Source organism: Schistocerca serialis, chromosome 8 (genome assembly GCF_023864345.2).
Source record: "Schistocerca serialis cubense isolate TAMUIC-IGC-003099 chromosome 8, iqSchSeri2.2, whole genome shotgun sequence".
NCBI lineage: Eukaryota > Metazoa > Arthropoda > Insecta > Orthoptera > Acrididae > Schistocerca > Schistocerca serialis.
The window spans coordinates 549,317,059-549,338,006 of record NC_064645.1 but is presented as its reverse complement, the minus strand read 5'-3'; the positions used below and the strand labels follow the sequence as shown (position 1 = coordinate 549,338,006).

Sequence of the window (20,948 nt, the reverse complement as noted above, 5' to 3'; positions counted from 1 at the left end):
TCGGAATTCATCAGACCATACAATGCTCTGCCACTACACCAATTCCTATTTGCTGATGTCATGATGTTAACATTGGCACACCCATGGGTTGTCGGCTGTGAAGGCCCACCATTAGTAGTGTTCAGTGCACTGTGTGTTCAAACACACTCATACTCTGTCCAGCATTAAAGTTATTTCCACCACAGTTCGCTGCCTGTTCTGTTTTACCAGTCCCCAAGTCTATGATGTCCGACATCTGTAATGAGGGATGACCACCCAACCCCACTGCATCTCGATGTGGTTTCACCTCGGAGTTAATGACACTCACCACTTTGAACACCCAACAAGTCATGAAGTTTCTGAAATGCTTGTGCCAAGCCTGCAGGCCACCACAATCTGCCCTCAGTCAAACTCAGGTAGATAGTGCGCCTTCCCCACTCTATACACAGAAAGCACACTCAATAATATTATGTGCTCCGTAAGTATGACTGACTAGCAGCAATTCATTGCCAAGTGATGCAGCTATTGCCTGGGTGGGTTTATGTCAATAGTAGGTCGGTAGTTGTAATGTTCTGGCTGACCAGTGTACGATGGTGACAGCATAATGCTCATTCAGCAGTCCTCAAACACAGAATATCTCAATTTAGCCAATAGGGTTTTCTGAGGCACACATTGTCTTTTTTCCAAGGATTCTCTTTTACGTTAACCAACAGGTGAAAGTTTGTTCTGAATTGGGACTCGAATCTAGATATCCTGCTTAACACAAGAGGCCACCTTAACTGCCTCGGCCATCCGAGTATGCTTCCCATCTGACTCAAATTTTGAGCCTGTTACACACTACTGATGTAGCATCCTTACTTGCAGTTCTTGATTCCTGTAAGGGGCTGGGTGTGGTGTGGCTCTACACTGAAAGAAAGGACCTCTAGTTGTCGTCACCTTATGATACACATTGTTCGTCATATCTTTCATGCAATGCCCAGTGTTGGCGGAAAGCGTCGGTTTGTTTCATGTTACAAAGCAAATGAAATGAAAATCGGAATTTTACATCCCTATTTGACAGAGCGCTCCCAAATTAGTCTAATGTGATATTCATTTTATCGACATGTATTAACAGGAACAGTAAAACGAGAAGAATAACGAGTACTCCAGCAGTGACTGCACCAGCCTTGCCTGCACTAACTGCTACCACCACACAACAGCAGTGCTCTGCCGCCACTGGAGTTCTGGGTTATTTTTCATGTTTTATTTTCCCTGTTAATACATATCGATGAAACGAACATTGCAGTAGACTAATTTGGGACAGCTCTTCGAATGGGCACTTAAAATTCCGATTTGAAGCCATTTCATTTACATCAAAACTGGAAGTCACATGAGAGACTTAATGTACAGTATTTGTTTGGGCTGATTCCAGCTAGACACTGCAGGAACGAAACTGCAAATATTTCTTGAAAGACCAGAGAAAGTGTGCCTGACGACCCATAGGAGAGGCACCCGGTACACATAATATAATATGACACGCCATGACCAGCCTCTTTCAGGAATCAAGAACTGCAACTAACGGGTTCATGGGTAGGCGAAGCTATGATGGTAGTGGGACAGGCTGGGAATTCAGTCAGACAGGAAGGGCATTCGGATGACTGAGGTGGTTAAGGTGACCGCTATTGTCAAGTGCAAAATTCGGGTTCGAGTGCTTGTCTGGCACAAATTTTCGACTTACCGCATTAATATAAATCAATGGTCACTGACAGCTAATGTGTTTAATTCTTTTGTGCCTTGAGTGTGTAACAGGCTGGGAATTGGCTCAGACAAGAAGCGTGTTCGGATGATCCATATGGTTAAGCAAATGCTCATCTTAAGTGGGAAATCCAGGTTTGAGTCCCAGTCCGACACAAATTTTCACATGTTACCACTGATTCATTTCATTGCTCAAATGTGGCTTATGTCATTAACACCTTTGACAATGTATGTACGTAGCTGATGGATTAAATAAACACACACACACACACACACACACACACACACACACACACACACACACTGGTATGCTGTAAAGGTACATTTGACAAAAATTAATCAGAGCTGCAGATTTTGAGATGTGATGTGATGAAATTTTGCTGCGGTTGAAGCTATATAAAACATGTTGCAGTCAAATATCTAAAATGCCCAGAAAAGCATTAAAATAACATTCTAAGAGGTCTAAATTTCCAAAACTTTCCCAACAAGGATACAATACCAAAATCTCTTTTTTACAAATCCAACAATGTATATACATATATTGCTTTTCCTACCTCAAGCAAAATGTCAAGCTTCACCATTGTTGGGAGTCCACATGAAACTGTAGAGCCCCTTTGGAAAGTTAGTTCAGAAGTTAGAGGAAGAAAATGATATACCACCCTCAGTAAGACCATGCCTAGTAAAGCACTGTGGTGTTCAAACCAGCCTTCAGTTGAGAAGAGCTTTACCTATTTGGGCTTCCAGCCAGACAGAAAAAAAAGTTGGGGATTAACCCCAGATTACTGAAGGCTTCCTTATGGCATACCCATTTTATTCCAAACAGGGGTTTCCCACAGTACTTCATGCTCTTGTAACGGTACATAGTTGGCCAGCTACTTAATTATTACAATTACCATTGATCCTTTACCATTGATTCCGTGTGCACTTGTGTGTGAGAACTTAGTGGAGGGTGATTCGTCAGGAAATTATCCAAGTGTTCTGATTGCAGCATATGAGAGGTTCATACTGTACTGAATTCTCAAAGTCAGAGATCATGGTGCATGTCAGTAAACATAGATTTTTGTTCATTCTATTCACGCAAATCATCCTCGGAGAGCATCAGAAAAGTATGAAGGGGGTGAGGTCTGTTTACACAAAGTTGTAGAAAGAGGATATACACCTTTCGTGTTGCCAAGCATTACAAAGCTGCTGTAGACAACAATGAATAATATGTGATTCTTCAACTTCTTGCAGCGTAGTTCACGATGAAATAGTTCATGGGTGAATGATCAGGTATCAGTATCCAACAGGCACAATGTTTCAACATCATCAGGTGCACTGATGAACTGACTGCCTCGGAGCTGACATTGGGCGTTATCCCCGCTCGTCCTCCCTACAACCTGCCCCCCCCCCCCTCCCCACTCACGTCAAGGAGTGAGCATGCAACTAGTATCCCCTACCGCACTCCCTGCTTTCAACTCATCGCTCCAGCCGTGGTTCGCGTCCAGGGACGTGTGCTGGTGGCCACTAAAAATGGAGTGGACACACATTCCCGCAGTTCCTCTTCTGTTTCCGCCTGTTGTACAGTCTGTATATGCTGTAGGGCTCTCTGAATTTGCCACTCTGTGTAGCTGTTCTTGTGGAACACTGTCCTCAGACATTCATATTCGTGGTTGAGGCTCTCACTGTCCAAGATGGTATGAGCGCTATGTACTAATGTTTTGAGCACTCCATTCGCCCATGCTGGGTGTTAACACCTATCTACCTGTTGGTATATGCCAGTGTGCACCTCCTTATGGTATACATTGTGGCTCCAAGTGTCGTTCTTTTTGCCGGGACATTCAGAAAGGGAGGAATCCACCTACTTTGATTTCCATGCTAAAACTGATGTTCTGGTGTATACAATTGAGATGTATGAGGAAATAATTTAACTGGACTCTTCCATGTGGCCATATCACAGAGGTGTCATCAGCATACGGAAGAAAAGTCAGTTTGATTTCTATTGAGCCACTCCAGTGCTTCCTCTTCGAAATGTTCCATATGCATGTTGGCAACAAGTGGTGACTGTGGACTCCCCACGGCTATTTCCTTCTGCTCATAGTAACCACTGCTGAAAAGAAAGTATGCGGATGTTGAGACATGCCTTAAAAATCTGGTTTCTCTAGATAAAATCTCTGGCCAATAGCTCTCAAGGATTCCTGTAGAACCACTCTGGTGAAAAGAGGGACAATGCCGAAGCTCACAAGCATATTGGAATCCTTGAAGTTGTTAAGACATCCAACAAAGTCCGTGGAGTTGCGAATGGGATGTGGACATTTTCTGACGTAGGAGCTACACATATCCTTCAGGTATTTAGGGAGGGAGTACGTTTGGGCACCAGTGTTGCTGACAGTGGGGTAAAAAGGCATCCAGTGTTAGTGGACCTTTAGAAGTTCATAAAGTCTCAGTGGAACCAGTGCTCTCTGTTGTAGATTCTTAACGACTTGATCTGGCGAGCCAGATTCTTTGAAGAGCAGCGTGGTCTTCCTTTCCAGCCTCTTGATAATATCGGCATCGATCTTCCAGCACTTACCGTCTTGTAGGAGGCCTCACATAGTGTAAATGTAATCCTAGTGAGTTAGGACCACACTTCCATTGCCTTTGTCAGCTGGTAAGACCACAATATCTGGATCTTCTCTCAGTTCCCGCGTGACTGCCTTCTCCCTGCTAGAATTGTTGAGTTTCATAGGTTTTGTTCATGTGAGAGCACGACAGGTTTTGCAATGTACTTTTTCAGCTGCTCCATGTGGAAGTCGAGCAGCTAGCTACCTGTTGTACTGCACTAATGATGTCCGTGACAGGTACTGATTTAGGAATGTGTGCAATATAGAGTGCTCTCTTTAGAACTGAAACCACAACTTTCACTTGTTTGGCCATAAGATTGGAAGATAGTCTCTCTAACATATGCTCGAATTTCGATATTCGACATCTGTTGGTCTCTCTAACATATGCTTGAATTTCGATATTCGACATCTGTTGGTCTCCCTCTATGCAGAGTCCGCTGCTGCCCAGGTGTCAACCATCAGTTCATTCATACGTTCATGATGTGGTCAGCCAACTGTAGACATTATTTGAATTTTTCTTTGTTAGTCAATTACAGGCAAGTGAGTGAAGTGTTCTCTTCCATACTGTGGCTAGGATGTCACATTTCTTGATATTTCTGGCACTACTGAGTCAGCGTGATCCATTATCTTGGTGAAGTTCCGCACCACACGTTATTCACAGCATCTTGTAAGGAACGCAAAGGCATTAAGCATATAGCTCCTGTGGTGGTGCAGCTTATGTTTCTTCAATACATATCATCGTAGTAGAGATACATAATGTGATTCTTCAACCTCTCCCAATGTAATTCATAATAAAACTGTTTGAAGTTGAATGGCTGGATGTCAGTGTCCTAAAGCTGCAACCGTCATGGTGGCTAGCAGCACGTATTCTGTTTAAGAAGAGGAAGGAGATATCTCACAACAGACAGACTTGGAGGCAGGTGGAGCAATAGTGGAGACACCGCCAGCACTTGTCTCTGGGTGCAAACTATGGATGGATCGATGAGTCAGAGGGAGGGGGAGATACAAACCATGTGCCCATTCCTGGTCATGAACCACTGACAGAGTGGCAAGTCAGAGAGAGGGGGTGAGGAGATAAAGGCCCTCATCCAGCTCCTAGGCAGTCAGTTCAGCAGTGCACCTGATGATGGCAACATGCTTATTTGCTGAAATATTCTACCTGTTGGACACCGGCATTTGGCTCTTTGCTCATGAACTGGTTTGCCAACAATGAATGAAACTGCACCACCACTGACAAATGACCACGTCACAGTCTTGAGGAGAACAGCTGTCACTGCCTGATGACACTCACAGCAGTATGTATAGAGGAAGACAAAATGTGAGTGACTGCAAGCATATGGTGGTGATGAATATGCATTAGGTGGTGATGACTATGCATTAGAATTCAAAAGTGGACTGCCTTCCAAGGTGATGCACTCTGTGGTATGTGTTGTACATTTGCCCACAGCATATTTAGTAAACCTGAGATGTACCTAAGTTTATTTTCTGTCTTATATCAAGTTCTCATCAATAGATACAAAACCCACAACTCCAGCAGTTATGCTCATGTTAGTTCATGTTGTTTCATCTATGGTTGCAAGTCCAAAGCTTTATGTTATGTCTGATATGATACTAAGCTTTCAAAAACAAACAAAAGTTTTACATTTTTTTTGCTTTTTTTGTTTTTGTTTTTTTGTTTTTTTACTGTCAGCATCCAGCACAAATAGAAACATATATCTGAAGCTTTCAGCTATGACAGCCACAAGTTTGTCCACAATACCGTTACTCATATACAAAAATACAGTGCCATATGCTGTGAAACACAGCTGCAGCTGTCAAGCCAACCACCACCGGTCGCTCGTCACTCTGTTAGTATCTGCCCACATCAGCTGAGGTAGCCTACCTTACAATGGTGGCTTGTGACATCATTCTCATCATGTCAACTAATTCATGTACCAAAGATTACAAAATGTCTTTGGAAACTAATTATCTTCTAATGCTATTTCAAATTATGCTGAAGATAAGTTTTAAGTGAGATTCAATATTTTAGAAAATGGCAGTAAGGACTAATTCGAATAAAACATTTCATATAAAGTGTCAGTTTTTTTTATTGGTTTCAGACATACTGCTACTCAGAGAAAGGAATTTCTATTCCTCATGCTGGTATGTTGCTACGAGTTTATGTATCAATTGTCACTTTTGTTTTGAGTTGCGAAATTGTGCTTGAATTCTCATAACTGAATTTTTCAGCTGTGATTTCTGAGTGTGATATATTGACCAGTTATATTGTTTCGTTTAAGCTTGCCACATGTGTTTACATATGCTGAGTGTGCTGACATGGTATTCTATATTTGGAATTTGTATGTGTATAAATGTTCCTCATACAAGAATATGGAGAAATTATGTATGCACAGCGTGTATCATTATTTACAGCGGATTCAAACCTGTTGAGAAGGAGATGAAGGTAGATGATTGGGATTTTGCCGATGGCGAATTTCAAATACTATAGTAATACTATTAATATTGCTTAACAACGAAGTCATTTTTACTCGTGATGTTATCAGTAAGAATCATAACTTATATTGGTATAAAACGCCACATGCGTGGAGACATTTTCAGGAATGCTTCTCTGTAAATGTGTGGAGTGCCATGATGCGTGCTGTGATCAGTTTATTGGACCTTACTCCATCGTCTGTTATCTACACCTTCTTGAAAATGAGCTTCCAACCTTATTGGCTGTACAAGGATGAGGAGGTTCTTCCATCATGATGAGGCTTCCACACATCCTAGTCATTCAGTGACATCATCTAGATCTAATATTCCCCGGAAGATGAGTAGACGGAACTCTTCAGTGAGAACCATAGTTTCTGCCATAGAATCGTAATCTGCTATAAAAAACGGTGGTTCCCACGGAATATTTTAAAGTTACCCCCCCCACCACGCACACGGGAGTGCGGTTGGGCGGGGTCGACTGTGGTATCATTGAATGTCTCCCTGCGAGACATTTTTTCAATGTTTTCAGTTAAAATGAACACCCTCTATGAAAATTTGAGGGATCATATTTTGCCATAGCAAATTATTGCGAAAGTTATCAATACATTTCTACCGATGTTTCAATTAATTGATAGAAGTAAAATATCGTTTTACAGATGTAACAAGTTACCTGTATCGAGGTATTTTCAGCTCATACAATAACTGCGATACGACAGTTGCTTCAAATGCTTTTTAAAGAGTCAAAAATGAGTTGAATGCTGCTCTTACTTTACGCTGTGGGAGTAGTTCATGAAAGCTACATAACCCTCCACCCCCCCCCCCCCCCCGCCACCCCCCGCACCCCCCCCCCCCCACGAACTTATTACATTAGTGTGAATGAGAGGGGGTCCTTGTAATAAATATAAGTAATATTGGGAAAAAATTTCTTAGAAGGAAACCAGAAATGAAAACTTGCTTTACACAGTAGTAGTCAATTTGGGTAAAGCTCAAATGGCTCTTGAGCACTATGGCACTTCTGAGGTCATCAGTCTCCTAGAACTTAGAACTACTTAAACCTAACTAACCTAAGGACATCACACACATCCATGCCCGAGGCAGGATTCGAACCTGCAACCGTAGCGGTTGCTCGGTTCCAGACTGTAGTGCCTAGAACCGCTTGACCACCCCGGCCGGCTTGGGTAAAACAGAAGGAACGAAAAGAGATACATAATTTCAAAAATTTTTAGGTTTTAGCTGAGAGCGTGACGTTATACTAGAACGAAGTCTTATGGTGTATGAAAATTTGTGTTATGATGAACAAGGGTACTAGATCTGAAGGAGTCGATTTAAAGCAGATCGAGTGCTTGCAGTCAATCTATGGTTGATGAAAAGAGTTGAGAATTCGACTGAATTACGAGGGGTGCTCAACAAGAAATGCAACACTTTTTTCTGAAAGCAGGTTGGTTTTATTCAGGAATTTAATATACTATACAGGGTGTTACAAAAAGGTACGGCTAAACTTTCAGGAAACATTCCTCACAGACAAATAAAGAAAAGATGTTATGTGGACATGTGTCCGGAAACGCTTAATTTCCATGTTAGACTCATTTTAGTTTCGTTCTTCCACCTACGCTCAATGGGGCAAGTTATCATGATTTCATACGGGATACTCTACCTGTGCTGCTAGAACATGTGCCTTTACAAGTACGACACAACATGTGGTTCATGCACGATGGAGCTCCTGCACATTTCAGTCAAAGTGTTCGTACGCTTCTCAACAACAGATTCGGTGACCGATAAATTGGTTGAGGCAGACCAATTCCATGCAAAGGAGGGTGGATGCATGTATCCTCGCTAACGGAGGATTTTGAACAAAGTGTTTGAAGTCACGCTGGTACGTTCTGGTGCTGTGTGTTTCCATTCCATGATTAATGTGATTTGAAGAGAAGTAATAAAATGAGCTCTAACATGGAAAGTAAGCGTTTCCGGACACATGTCCACATAACATATTTTCTTTCTTTGTGTGTGAGGAATGTTTCCCGAAAGTTTGGCCGTACCTTTTTGTAACACCCTGTATTATTCCCCACTCTTTCGGCTACAAAACCATATTTTTCAACATAATCTACATTCAATGTGACTGCCCTACCCCACGTTACTGGGAGAGCCTAGAGACTGTATGCCCGCATGGTACCGCTCTGTTGGTCGATGTCGGAGTCAATGTCTTGCTGCATCAGTAACCTCCCCATCATCCACACACTGCTTTCAGCAGTGCTTTCTTCAGTGGGCCTAACAGATGGAAGTCGAAAGGTGCAAGATCTGAGCTATAGGGTGGATGAGGAAGAACAGTCCAATGAAATCGTGTGAGCTCCTTTCGGGTGCGCAGACCTGTCTGAGCCCTTGCGTTGTTGTGGAGAAGTTCGTTTGCATTCTTGCGGCGAGAACACGCTGAAGTCGTTTCTTCAATTTCGTTAGGGTAGCACATTACACTTCCTAGCTGATTGTTGCACCATGTGGGAGGCCACAAAACAGAATAACCCTTTCAGAGGTCGAGGAGGCCATCACTATGATTTCACTGGCTGAACTTCTTGTTCAGAAGTTAAGTTGCTGTGGCAACACCACAGCGATTGCTCCTTTGTTTCTGGTTCGAAGTGATGAACCCATGTTTCATCGCCTGTGATGATGTTCGATAAAAAGTTGTCACGATCAGCCTCCTAATGCGCAAGCAATTCCGTGCAGGGAGTCCTTTGTTGTCCTTTATGGTTTTGTGTTGAGGAACCCAGCAGATGCATTCCTTCGAATATCCCAAGTAGTGGACGAGTTTCTCAGTATTACCAACAGAGACGTCCAGTTGACCAGTGATGTGCTTCCGATCTGTCGATCACCTGGAATGAGAGTGTCCGCACGTTCCAGCACTGCAGGATTCATAGCTGTGTGTGGCGGGCTGGCACGCAAGAGATCGGACAGGTCAGCGCAACCTTGTTGCAATTACAACAGACTCCTGGCCCAAAAACTCACCATGCTTTTGTTCACTGCCAGATCTCCGTAAACATTCTGCACTCACATATGAACAGCATGATGCTCTGGTTCTCTACCAAAGGAAACGTACCCGCATTACAGAAGCCATCTTGAAGGCTACGAATAGCACTGCCACTTCTCAGAACTTCATGAAACTACACTACTGGCCATTAAAATTGCTGCACCAAGAAGAAATGCAGATGATAAACGGGTTTTCATTGGACAAATATATTATACTAGAAATGACATGTGATTACATTTTCACGCAATTTGGGTGCATAGATCCTGAGAAATCAGTACCCAGAACAACCAGCTCTGGCTGTAATAACGGCCTTGATACGCCTGGGCATTAGGTCAAACAGAGCTTGGATGGCGTGTACAGGTACAGCTTGCCCATGCAGCTTCAACACGTTACCACAGTTCATCAAGAGTAGTGACTGGCATATTCTGATGAGCCAGTTGCTCGGCCACTATTGACCAGACGTTTTCAATTGGTGAGAGATCTGGAGAATATGCTGGCCAGGGCAGCAGTCGAACATTTTCTGTATCCAGAAAGGCCCGTGCAGGACCTGCAACATGCGGTCGTGCATTATCCTGCTGAAATGTAGGGTTTCGCAGGGATCGAATGAAGGGTAGAGCCACGGGTCGTAACACATCTGAAATGTAACGTCCACTGTTCAAAGTGCCGTCATTGTGAACAAGAGGTGACCGCGACGTATAACCAATGGCACCCCATACCATCACGCCAGGTTATACACCATTATGGCGATGATGAGTACACGCTTCCATTGTGCGTTCACGGCGATGTCACCAAACACGGATGCGACCATCATGATGCTGTAAACAGAATCTGGATTCATCCGAAAAAATGACGTTTTGCCATCTGTGCGCCCAGGTTCACCGTTGAGTACACCATCGCAGGCACTCCTGTCTGTGATGCAGCGTCAAGGGTAACTACAGCCATGGTCTCCGAGCTGATAGTCCATGCTGCTGCAAACGTCGTCGAACTGTTCGTGCCGATGGTTGTTGTCGTGCAAACGTCCCCATCTGTTGACTCAGGGATCGAGACTTGGGTGCACGATCCGTTACAACCATGCGGATAAGATGCCTTTCATCTCGGCTGCTAGTGACACGAGGCCGTTGGGCTGCAGCACAGCGTTCTGTATTACCCTCCTGAACCCATCGATTCCATATTCTGCTAACAGTCATCGGATCTCGGCCAACGGGAGCATCGATGTCGCGATACGATAAACTGCTATCGTTATAGGCTACAATCCGACCTTTATCAAAGGCGGAAACGTGATGGTACGCATTTCTCCTCCTTACAAGGGGCATCACAATCTGTGTATGAGAAATCGGTTGGAAACTTTCCTCATGTCAGCACGTTGTAGGCGTCGCCACCGGCGCCAACCTTGTGTGAATGCTCTGAAAAGCTAATCATTTGCATATCACAGCATCTTCTTCCTGTAGGTTAAATTTCGCGTCTGTAGCACGTTATCTTCGTGGTGCAGAAATTTTAATGGCCAGTAGTGTATTGAGATTAAGGCGAGAATATTCCACGATCACCCATAGAAAACTCAGCATCTTTTTCAACCAAAATTGGCCGAAAAAACGTGTTGCATTACTTATTGAGCGCCCTGCATACGTCACTGAGGAGGAGCCGTGTGGGCCAGCTTACGTGCGGGGGACGCGCTCGCCCATGGGCACAGGCTGGCCGCGGCACTTGCGCTCCTTGTAGCTGTCCCACGAGTCGCAGGGCACGGCCAGGAAGGCGTCGCCGGGAGCCGTGATGGACTCCGCGAAGAACTCGTGGGCGCGAGCGTGGCTGCACGCCTCTGTAACAAACACACTCTAGGTATTCCACTCTGCGAGAGCTCAGTGAGTCGTCTCGTGTGTGCGTGTGCGCGCGCCTGTGTGTGTGTGTGTGTGTGTGTGTGTGTGTGTGTGTGTGTGTGTGTGTGTGCGCGTGTGTAAGTCTTACCACAGTACAACAATTGGAAGAAGACAGTGAACGGTAATGACTTCCGAGTAGGAGGAAGTGGTGCTTAGTCTTGTAGAAGATTAGCGTCCAGTCGATACTTGGTACATGAAATGGACATCGTGCACTGCACTGTGTGCGAGAAGTGCGAGCCTTAACTCCTGCTGGCTTTGGACCTCGCATTGAAAGAATGAGTGCTCCAGTACTGAATGGTCGTACTAATTCTCCAGTGTACGTACTTTTCTCTGGATTCATCAGAAGGAAAGAAGATTAGAGTTCACATCCCGTCGACAGTCTGGTCATTAAAGACAGAGCAGAAGCTCAGGTTACTAAAGGACGGAGAAGGAAATCGTCTGTGGCCTTTTCAAAGGAACCATCCCAACGTTTGACTGGAGCGATTTAGGGAAATCACGGGAAAACAAAATGTGGGTGGTTGGACCAGGATTTGAACCGTCGTGCATGTGTCAAGCATGCTAATCGCTGTGCCAGCTCGCTCATTGGGGATTAATCAGAGACGAATTGCTCGACAGTCACAGTAATCGTGTATGGACCTTTGAGCTTCCCCACACAACAGTTGTGAAGATCAGTCAATGCAAATTTGTAGGAACTTGTGTATTGGCATGCTTGATATTTCTTACTCACTAGTTGATCAAATTAGTTTCAGGATAAGTCCAACGGCAATAATAAATTTACATATATTATTTTTTTTAATGTAAAAAGCCTCTGGGTCTGGAATAACAAAATAAGAAATGTAATAATAATATTTGTTACAGAAATGGTAGTGATGGCAGTGTAAATGCTAGGGACAATTGAGTGATAGGGTAAAGAGCTAAGACTAATAGCAGCGATGTAGTATTTTGTAACTAATTATAGTTTTCGTTGGATATAAATGCTTCCACAGTGTGGTCCATGGTACCAGGACATTTTTGAAATGGCTAATATGCACATAGGTTGGTAAGGTGAGGTAATGAGCACTCATTGGCTTTGCTATATAACGACATTTCAGTATATATGGTACAGTGAACCGTAAGGCTTCGCGTGTTTGTATGACACGTTTTTGCGAACAGTGAATGTGTCACGGCAGCTCGGAGCCTTTTTCTCACGATTACTCCAAAGTCGAGCGCCAAGATAGTTCCCAGGAACAAGAAGAAATACTGAACAGATGAAGCCACTTGTTCCGAATAAGACTGTAAGGACTCAAAAAAGGGAAAGACAAGTGCTGACTCGCAGTCTAAGGCGATATGCAAGAAGACATGTGAAGTCGTGAATCAGTGCAGACTATTTTACACGAAGATTTGAAATTACATGAATCTAGGATGTTGTTCAACAGCTCAACGCATCAGATAATGTGCAACGAGAAACCTGCAAATGCAAGTGCTGCTTGAAGAACGTGGAAATGCAGCAATCATCACGAGTAAGGAGGCTCATTACAATTTGAGTGAGAAGGTCAGTAAACTGTATCCTTGGTATTGGGACAGTGAGAATTTAAAAAAATTCACAAAAAAACCTCACATATTGCAGCGTGTAACAGTCTGGGTTAAGACTGCTATTTTCGCTATCATTGCCCCATAACTGTTGAAGATTAAAATGGTGGCACCATGATAGAGCTGAATGCTACGTTCACACCGTTAGCTCTTTCTTGTAACCACAACTAATAAAATGATGTCTACTAAACAATCAAAATGTATGTTCCCAGAAGAATGGTATAACCACACATTTTTTTGAGGGGTTATCTCTAGTTACGTGCCATGTTTACACCAAAACCCCCACACATTAGCCGAACCAAAAAGGCAAACAAGCAGAGAGTGGTAAAAATTGATCATGAAGTGTTGAAACTCACATGATTGAAAACTAAATTCAAGGAAATGACATTTCCTATATGATTTTATCTTTAAATCTTATGGTGCATTAAAATGACACGCGGTTACCAAGTTTTACATGTAATAAAATTACATTTACATTAAAATCTCATCCAGAATGGTTCATTAAAAAATTTCCGTTTGCTATAATTATTCAGCTTCTCCTTGCATACTTCAAGTCAAAATATTCATAGTTCATTGGTGAACTGCTGTATATCAATGTTCAATGGGTGTGTAGTGAGTGAAGTATTATGAAACAATATGTGTATAGTGTGTGCAGAGACTGATAGTGAGATATGAGTGAACAGTGTGGCATTACATTATTTAATAAGTTATTTGTAAAAAAAGTATTGTATACCAGGAGTAAAATCTAATGATTGTCTCTGATTAGAAGTTTGTAAATATATGTGTATACGAATTAGCTTATTTTAAATTGGTCTAACTTGTAAATACTTTGACATGTCCTATATCCTTGTAAAAAGGGTTTACAGATGAGTAAAGCTACTACTACTACTCCAATATTTCTGTAAGTGATCACCCCGCCATCACCAGGTCTGCTGATGAACTGACTGATTAATGAGGAATTTGTGGGGGCACTTCTGGTATTCACTTTACAGCGAAAACCGACCAGAATTGCTGGTGACACGTGGTAGCTTTGCAGTGACGTAGGCAGCTAGTGTCTCTTTGGGCTTCCCTGTCATCATCATTTTTGGAAATAGATGGTCACTGGCTTTCCTCATGCACTGCAGTGTGCTGTGAACCCTTATTTTGATTTCTCAGCAATCATTTTCCTCTGCTGTGATCAGCACGCCTTCCTGTTGTCTTATATCATCATAGCTGCGTCGTCCTTTTACTTGATCTGCTTTGGCAACTGGATGATGTTGCATCATTGTCTGCCAGCTGTATGCCCCTGTTACGGCAGCAGCTGGTACTGGTACTGATGCTGTTTTTTCATTGTCACGTACCACAGCTTGTGGCTGAAAATGACGACTCCTGTCGTTGGCTTATCCTCTTCTTGCCCTGAACGCCTTTGTGTGCTGTTGCAGGACTCACAATTACTCCTAACAAAGAACGTGACTATTGGGAGGCGCCTTGATAAAGAACCCCCCTCCCCTTTACATCGCCTTCCTAACCTTTGCCACTGCCGAGCTCCTCACTCGATGCTCTCACTGAGCAAACTGTCTGATTAGCGTCTGATGTGTCTGTATTTTGTATCTTATAAGCATCACAGGGCTTTTCCCATTTGACTTCTGATATGAATTTATGATTTTTGGGATGGTGGTTCTTGTGATCTGTGCTCCTGTATGACTTGAGGGATTGTCCTCTAGTTATCTGAAGATAATTTCCTGATGTGCTAGGCAGAGCTACCAAGTTGGTAGTATCGCCTGATGGATGAATACCGAGTTGGAAAGGTAATGACAGCTGAACAGGCTGTGAGAGAAACCTACTATTGAGGGGTCATCTGTATTTCAATATTTCTCTGGAAGTGAATGTAACACTCCGTCTGGCGCAGGGCTGCTGCTGCTTCATTGCCCCAGCCTTCTAGAGGGGAAGGATTGAGACCATGAGCTGACTTCATTGAACAGCTCAGTGATCTCTTGCAACTCCTTTATTGTCTTGGTGAGTGGCGAAAGTATCGTATGTGTCGTCACCTCTGTGGCCACCAGCTCTGTTTGAGTAACTGCCCCTGAGATCTCCTACGTTCTTGTAGGGGCCACTACGGTAGCTATATGCTCAGTCTATGTGGTTGTGCTGACGCAAGTTGCCGGCCTTCTCACAATTGGTTGTAGCGCATTCTGCTATTGCGAACATCTTGGTGCAGTTCTCACCACGCACAGCAGCTTCCTCAGTCGTGGTGCACAGTGTGGGGCCCATTTATCCCACGGTGGCTTGGCAGCTGGCGCGACCTCTGTCACCAGTGGATTGTCTAGCTACTCTGATGTCTCAGCAATATGTGCTGCAGCTCTCAGTGTTGGGACACGTCCCACTCCCACTCTCATTAGGTGGAGGGCGAGCCCTCCACAGCACACTGGTTTCACTGCCTGGCAGTCGCTTGATGGACCTGTGACCAAGCTTGTGACATGATTTCTCCTTGGGAGCATGTTGGTACTTGCCGCAGCCACAACAGATTGTCACGTGCAGTCTGTTGCAGTTTTCAAATGCGGGGTCAGCTTCTGGATCCCTCATGCTTCGTCTGCTGTAATATTTGCCCACACTTTTTATGTATGCCACTGCATTCCGGCAGTGTCTTATGACGTGGCCAAACCCTTTATGGCTGTAGCACTGTGGTTGTTTGTCAAAGTCCTTCAACATTATCTCGACAGTCATGGTGATCTTCAGGACTTCTGTGGCTTAAAAAATCTTTTCTAGGCCTGGGTGGGCCTCTCATCCATGTTCTGTAGGTGTGGGTGGTGTGTCACACAGTTTGAAGATGAAATGGTTGGGGTATATCAGTTTGAGCGCTGGTGCAGCTCAACACTACCCTAAAAGAAGCCCATCTCTTCAAAGTATTTGACCACGTCTTGACATTTGAGCTATCAGGACAGACCTCAGATGAGCAGCTAGTGGTAGCATTGGTGGCTGTTTCTACTGCTGCTCGTGGTGGTTGGCGTCTTGACTGTATGTTCTCAGAAGCTGCTGACCACCTGCTCTCAGTCCATGCTGTTTGTGATGCAGTCTTGGGGAATATGACCTTGGCTGACCAGTCTGACACTGTAGCCTGCCTTGGCTAGCTGCGCCAGTTCGGTATGGATTACCTTCCATGAAATGTTGCCAGTTAACGAATGAAGACTGATAGAAGATCTTCTACCGACAAGGGCGAGAGGGGCCGCTGGTCGCCTCTCACCTCTGCTTTGGCACTTTCTTCGTCTGTGCTGGGTGAAAGCAGTTAGTCTATGGTGACAGGAGCTTCTGCCACCGTTTCCAGTTTGGCTCTCTCAGTGTCTTCTTGAACAGCCTCCTCTTCTGGCATGTGAGTTGACGACTGTGCTTTCTGCCATTGATGCTTACTTCTCCTTTTGCTAGACATTGAGACATGATGAGTAGTCAAGAGTCACAGCACAGTGTGCAGCAGTGGCAATGTGTATGCTTCGGCTGCTTGAACTGAATTCCAGAAATGACTGACTAGCTGACACTGACTGATGGACCCTGCCCTTGGTCCAAGCTGTAAGGAGTTTGAACAGTTAGTTGCCGATCCTCCTGTTGCTGTCAGGTTGATGATGATGTTATGTTATGTTAACCAGGGACTTAGAAACGATGGAGAGGCTCCGTCCCCGCTGCAGCTGCAGTGGTCCGCAACCCCACGAAGACTACCGCAGTCCACTTCACCCCTCTGCCGCCCCACACTGACCCCAGGTTTATTGTGCAGTTCAGCTCCTGGTCGACCCCCCAGGGAACGTCTCACACCAGATGAGTGTAACCCCTATGTTTGCGTGGTAGAGTAATGGTGGTGCACACATACGTGGAGAACTTGTTTCCACATCAATCGCCGACATAGTGTAGCTGAGGCAGAATAAGGGGAACCAGCCCGCATTTGCCGAAGCAGATGGAAAACCGCCTAAAAACTATCCACAGACTGGCTGGCTCACCGGACCTCGACACATATCTGCCAGGTGGATTCGTGCCGGGGACTGGCGCTCCTTCCTGTCCTGAAAGCCATGCGTTAGACCGCATGGCCAACTGGGCGAGCCTGGTGATGATGACCTCTCATTAGTGGATTGGCTTGAAGGTTATCTGGAAAATCGTAGAGAGACATAAGTACCAGTCAGTCTGTCGTTAGTGGTGTTTCCTGTCTTCTTCTTCTTCTTCTTCTTCTTCCTCTTCTCTAGTGAGTGAACTTCAGTCTTGGCGAGGGTGGAAGAATACAGTGGTAGTAAACTCTCCTGGAAGAACTTGACCGCTTCCTCAGTCATGTCCTTCCAGTCGCAGTGGGTGAAAATATGATAGGAAATTATTAATTCCAGGTCCACTCGTAGTATGAATTCCTGGTCTTTGAATTGCCATTTGAAGATTCGCACCGCCATTGGAAATCGTTGGGTTGGTGTGGGAGATTAGATATGTCTGTGGTAGAGAAGGGACAGGAAAAGTCATATTGTGGATAGGTGCCATCGTGGAGAGAGATGGCTTAAGCACTGTCTTCAAGCTGTTCTCGTCAGAGAGGGGCAGATACCCGAATGATGGCTCCACATCCTCTTCTTTCGTGTTTGCCGCCATTACTTCTGGAGAGGCAGCAGATGAGAGTGATGTCTCCTTATCCATGTCACCTCCCGAGCCTCCTGCATCTCTGTAGGGACAATGTGGCAACTGCGTCCGTGCTGTCCACCTGCACAGCTGGGGCAGGTGTCTTCGGCTCTGTGGCCACCGCTTCAGCTGCCTGCCTTTCTGCTTCGGCCTGGTTACTGACCATCTGTGTTCCTGCATCTACCCACACCTACATGGTGCTAGGCGCCTCTTCCTCTATTGTGTGAGACACGCGAGCCAGGGCCTCGTGTAGGTTCCACATCCAACCCTGCCTTCAGGGCCACCTTCACTTGAGTGCAGCAGCTGAATCATCGGTGATTTTCCGCAACACTGCACGGAAACCACCGTTTTCTTCTTTGTTGCAGCTTGGTCCTCACTTCCCCCTCTTCAGCCAGTGTCAACACGATGGGGGCGCAGGCTGACTGACGGCGCCTCTTTCTCGGTGTTACAGGGCATTGCAACCACTTCTAGTGCGGCCTTGCAGGAATGTCTCCCCCTGTTCCTGTTGCTCTTCTTGTCGTGGCTCCAGTTATTTACATAAGTGCAGCTGAGATGGTTTACCACGTGTGCGCAACTGCAGTTGACATGCGATGCAGGTTCGTCACATGTCTTGGTGCAGCTGCATGTGTCATGCACACTTTAGGTGTGGGACTGCATTTCTGCACTACTTGGCACGTTGCTACCAGTTGCTGACAGCGGTAGCACTGCTCTGCCTTTGTCTACTTCTTCTTGCCCTCGCGGTCGTTCCTGGCCAACTTGAGCAGGAACTCAACAACGGCAGCGACTTGCCTCTCTTTCCACTTCCAGCCACGTCGGATGTGTAGCTGAGCGAGACGAGCAACAGCAGCAACGATGCGACCTGTAGCGAGTCAAGCAGCAGAATGATGACTGACTAGCGGCCGATGTGGCGCTTTTATCTCTCCTCCCTCTCCCTCCGACCTGCCACTGTGTCAGCCGTCAGCGCACAGCATCTCTCCTGCCGCACTCCGCCCACCGATACGTCATTCCGTCTTCGGTTCGTGTCCAGGAACGTGTGCTAGTGGCACCTCTGCTGTTCCTCTGGAAGACGACGGATTCGCGGCCACCCACCAGGATGATGAAGAAGGTATTGAGATTCATCAGACCATGCAACGGCCTGCCAATGCGCCAAGGTCCAGTGCCGAAGGTCACATGCTCATTCCATCCGTAGGTGCAGATTTCGTGGTGTCAACATTGGCACATGCATGGTTTTTCGGTTGTGGAGGTCCGTTGGTAGGAGTGGTCGGTGCACTGTATGTTCGGACACACATTTACGTTGTTCATCATTAAAGTCTGATGTCACAGTTCGCTGCCTCTCTTGTTTTATCAGTCTGCCCAGCCTACGAAGTCCGAAATCTGTAATGATGGGTGGCTGCCGAACCCAACAACATCTGGACGTGGTTTCAGGTTGGTTTCGCCACGTTTTGAATACACTCAGCACAGCACTCCTCGAACACCCGCCAAGCCGTGCAGTTTCCGAAACACTTGTGCCAAGTCTCCAGACCACAACAATCTGCCTCAGTGAAACTCAGATAGATCGCGAGCTTGCACCATAATACACACATGGACAGCACGCTCACTAATGTTACATGCATCGAGCTTGTGTCTGACTGGCAGTCATTCCTCGCCAGGTGACGCTGCTATCGCCTGGACGGTTGGGTTCAAATGGCTCTGAGCACTATGCGACTTTGCTTCTGAGGTCATCAGTCGCCTAGAACTTAGAACTAATTAAACCTAACTAACCTAAGGACATCACACACATCCATGCCCGAGGCAGGATTCGAACCTGCGGCCGTAGCAGTCACACGGTTCCAGACTGAAGCGCCTAGAACCGCATGGCCACACCAGCCGGCTCACCTGGACGGGTTTATATCGATAGTAGATTGGTGATCATAATGTTCTGGCTTATCACTGTATACACACAGCTTGTCATCGGCATAGGATTTGTTTACATTTTATTTAATCTGTGTTAATTTCATGAACTGACTCGTTCTATGATCTTGGAGATTTGCTTCTGTTTGATCGTTACGGAACTAGATGTGCGATACAAAACTGGTAGCACTAGCGTCGTCCATTCGATTTCCCATACAGATGACTTACATTTTTCCGGAACTCTTCCAACAAGTCTAAGTTTTCTGTTTGCCTTCCATAATGCTGATACTAAGCGATTGTCTCATTTCCTATCGCTTCAGTAACCACTAAATACTGATACGATGTAATGCAGTCAAGAAATTCACCACTAATCTCGTGATCAGATGTTACACATACATCTTCTTTTCTCTGTCCCACACGTGATGCTATAGTTGTCTCCGCTGGCAGGTGGCAATGCTAAGGTAAGCGTTACTGGAGAGCAACCGCTGGTCAAGCTTCCGTATCTCTATCGAAACTTTTATACGGAAATTTCCGTTACAAACTTCTAGAACCTGCAGAGAGGAGTGAGTTCATAGTATTCTGAATAGGGGTCCATGTCCGGAAACGTACCGTTTCCGTGCTACAATCATTTGAAAACATGTTGGTAACGCGGCCACTTTTACAAGTAATTTATTAGGCTTGACCCAGCCCATTACTTGTTTTACAATTCCATTCATTGATCACAAAAGAAACAAAAAGGAAACATAATGAGTTTTCGTAAACACCACAAATAGCCTTCCAATTCGGATGTGGTGCGTCTCCTTGGAGCACCAGAGTCGCAATTGCTGACGGTGAAGGTACCCTTCTCGAAGCCGTTGCATAATTGTGGCGAAAAGGGTATGCGATGGAGTCAGACATTGTGAATAACGATCTTGCTAAAGGCTACGTGCAGCTTTTCCATTACTGCGAGCTTCGCCATACAGAGGGATCATGTCGGTGTATTCTCCAGACGTGTTCTCAACTATGAAGCGTGAGAGGTAGGATAGTCATCAAAAGACATCAGCCGATCTGACGTAAGCACCCAGCACTATGACTACCTTGTTGCATACCTACCTAGCAAATATATTTTCAAACTGCTGTACTTCAGAAAATGTATGTTTCCAAACATAGGCTCCAGTTAAAAATATTGTCTACCTACTCCCCTCTACAAGTCCTAGACGTTTGTACGAGAATTTCAGAACA

At 45.1% G+C, this 20,948-nt stretch overlaps 1 protein-coding gene across 1 annotated transcript in view; it reads right to left on the bottom strand.

Annotated features, from left to right (window-relative positions):
• The window catches only part of LOC126416446 (pancreatic triacylglycerol lipase-like), a 177,012-nt gene that overhangs the window by 15,605 nt on the left and 140,459 nt on the right, over positions 1 to 20,948 (bottom strand). Inside the window, exon 6 of the mRNA XM_050084172.1 lies at positions 11,440 to 11,596. Coding sequence (XP_049940129.1) covers positions 11,440 to 11,596 — 157 coding nt within the window. The remainder of the gene's footprint in view (positions 1 to 11,439; positions 11,597 to 20,948) is intronic.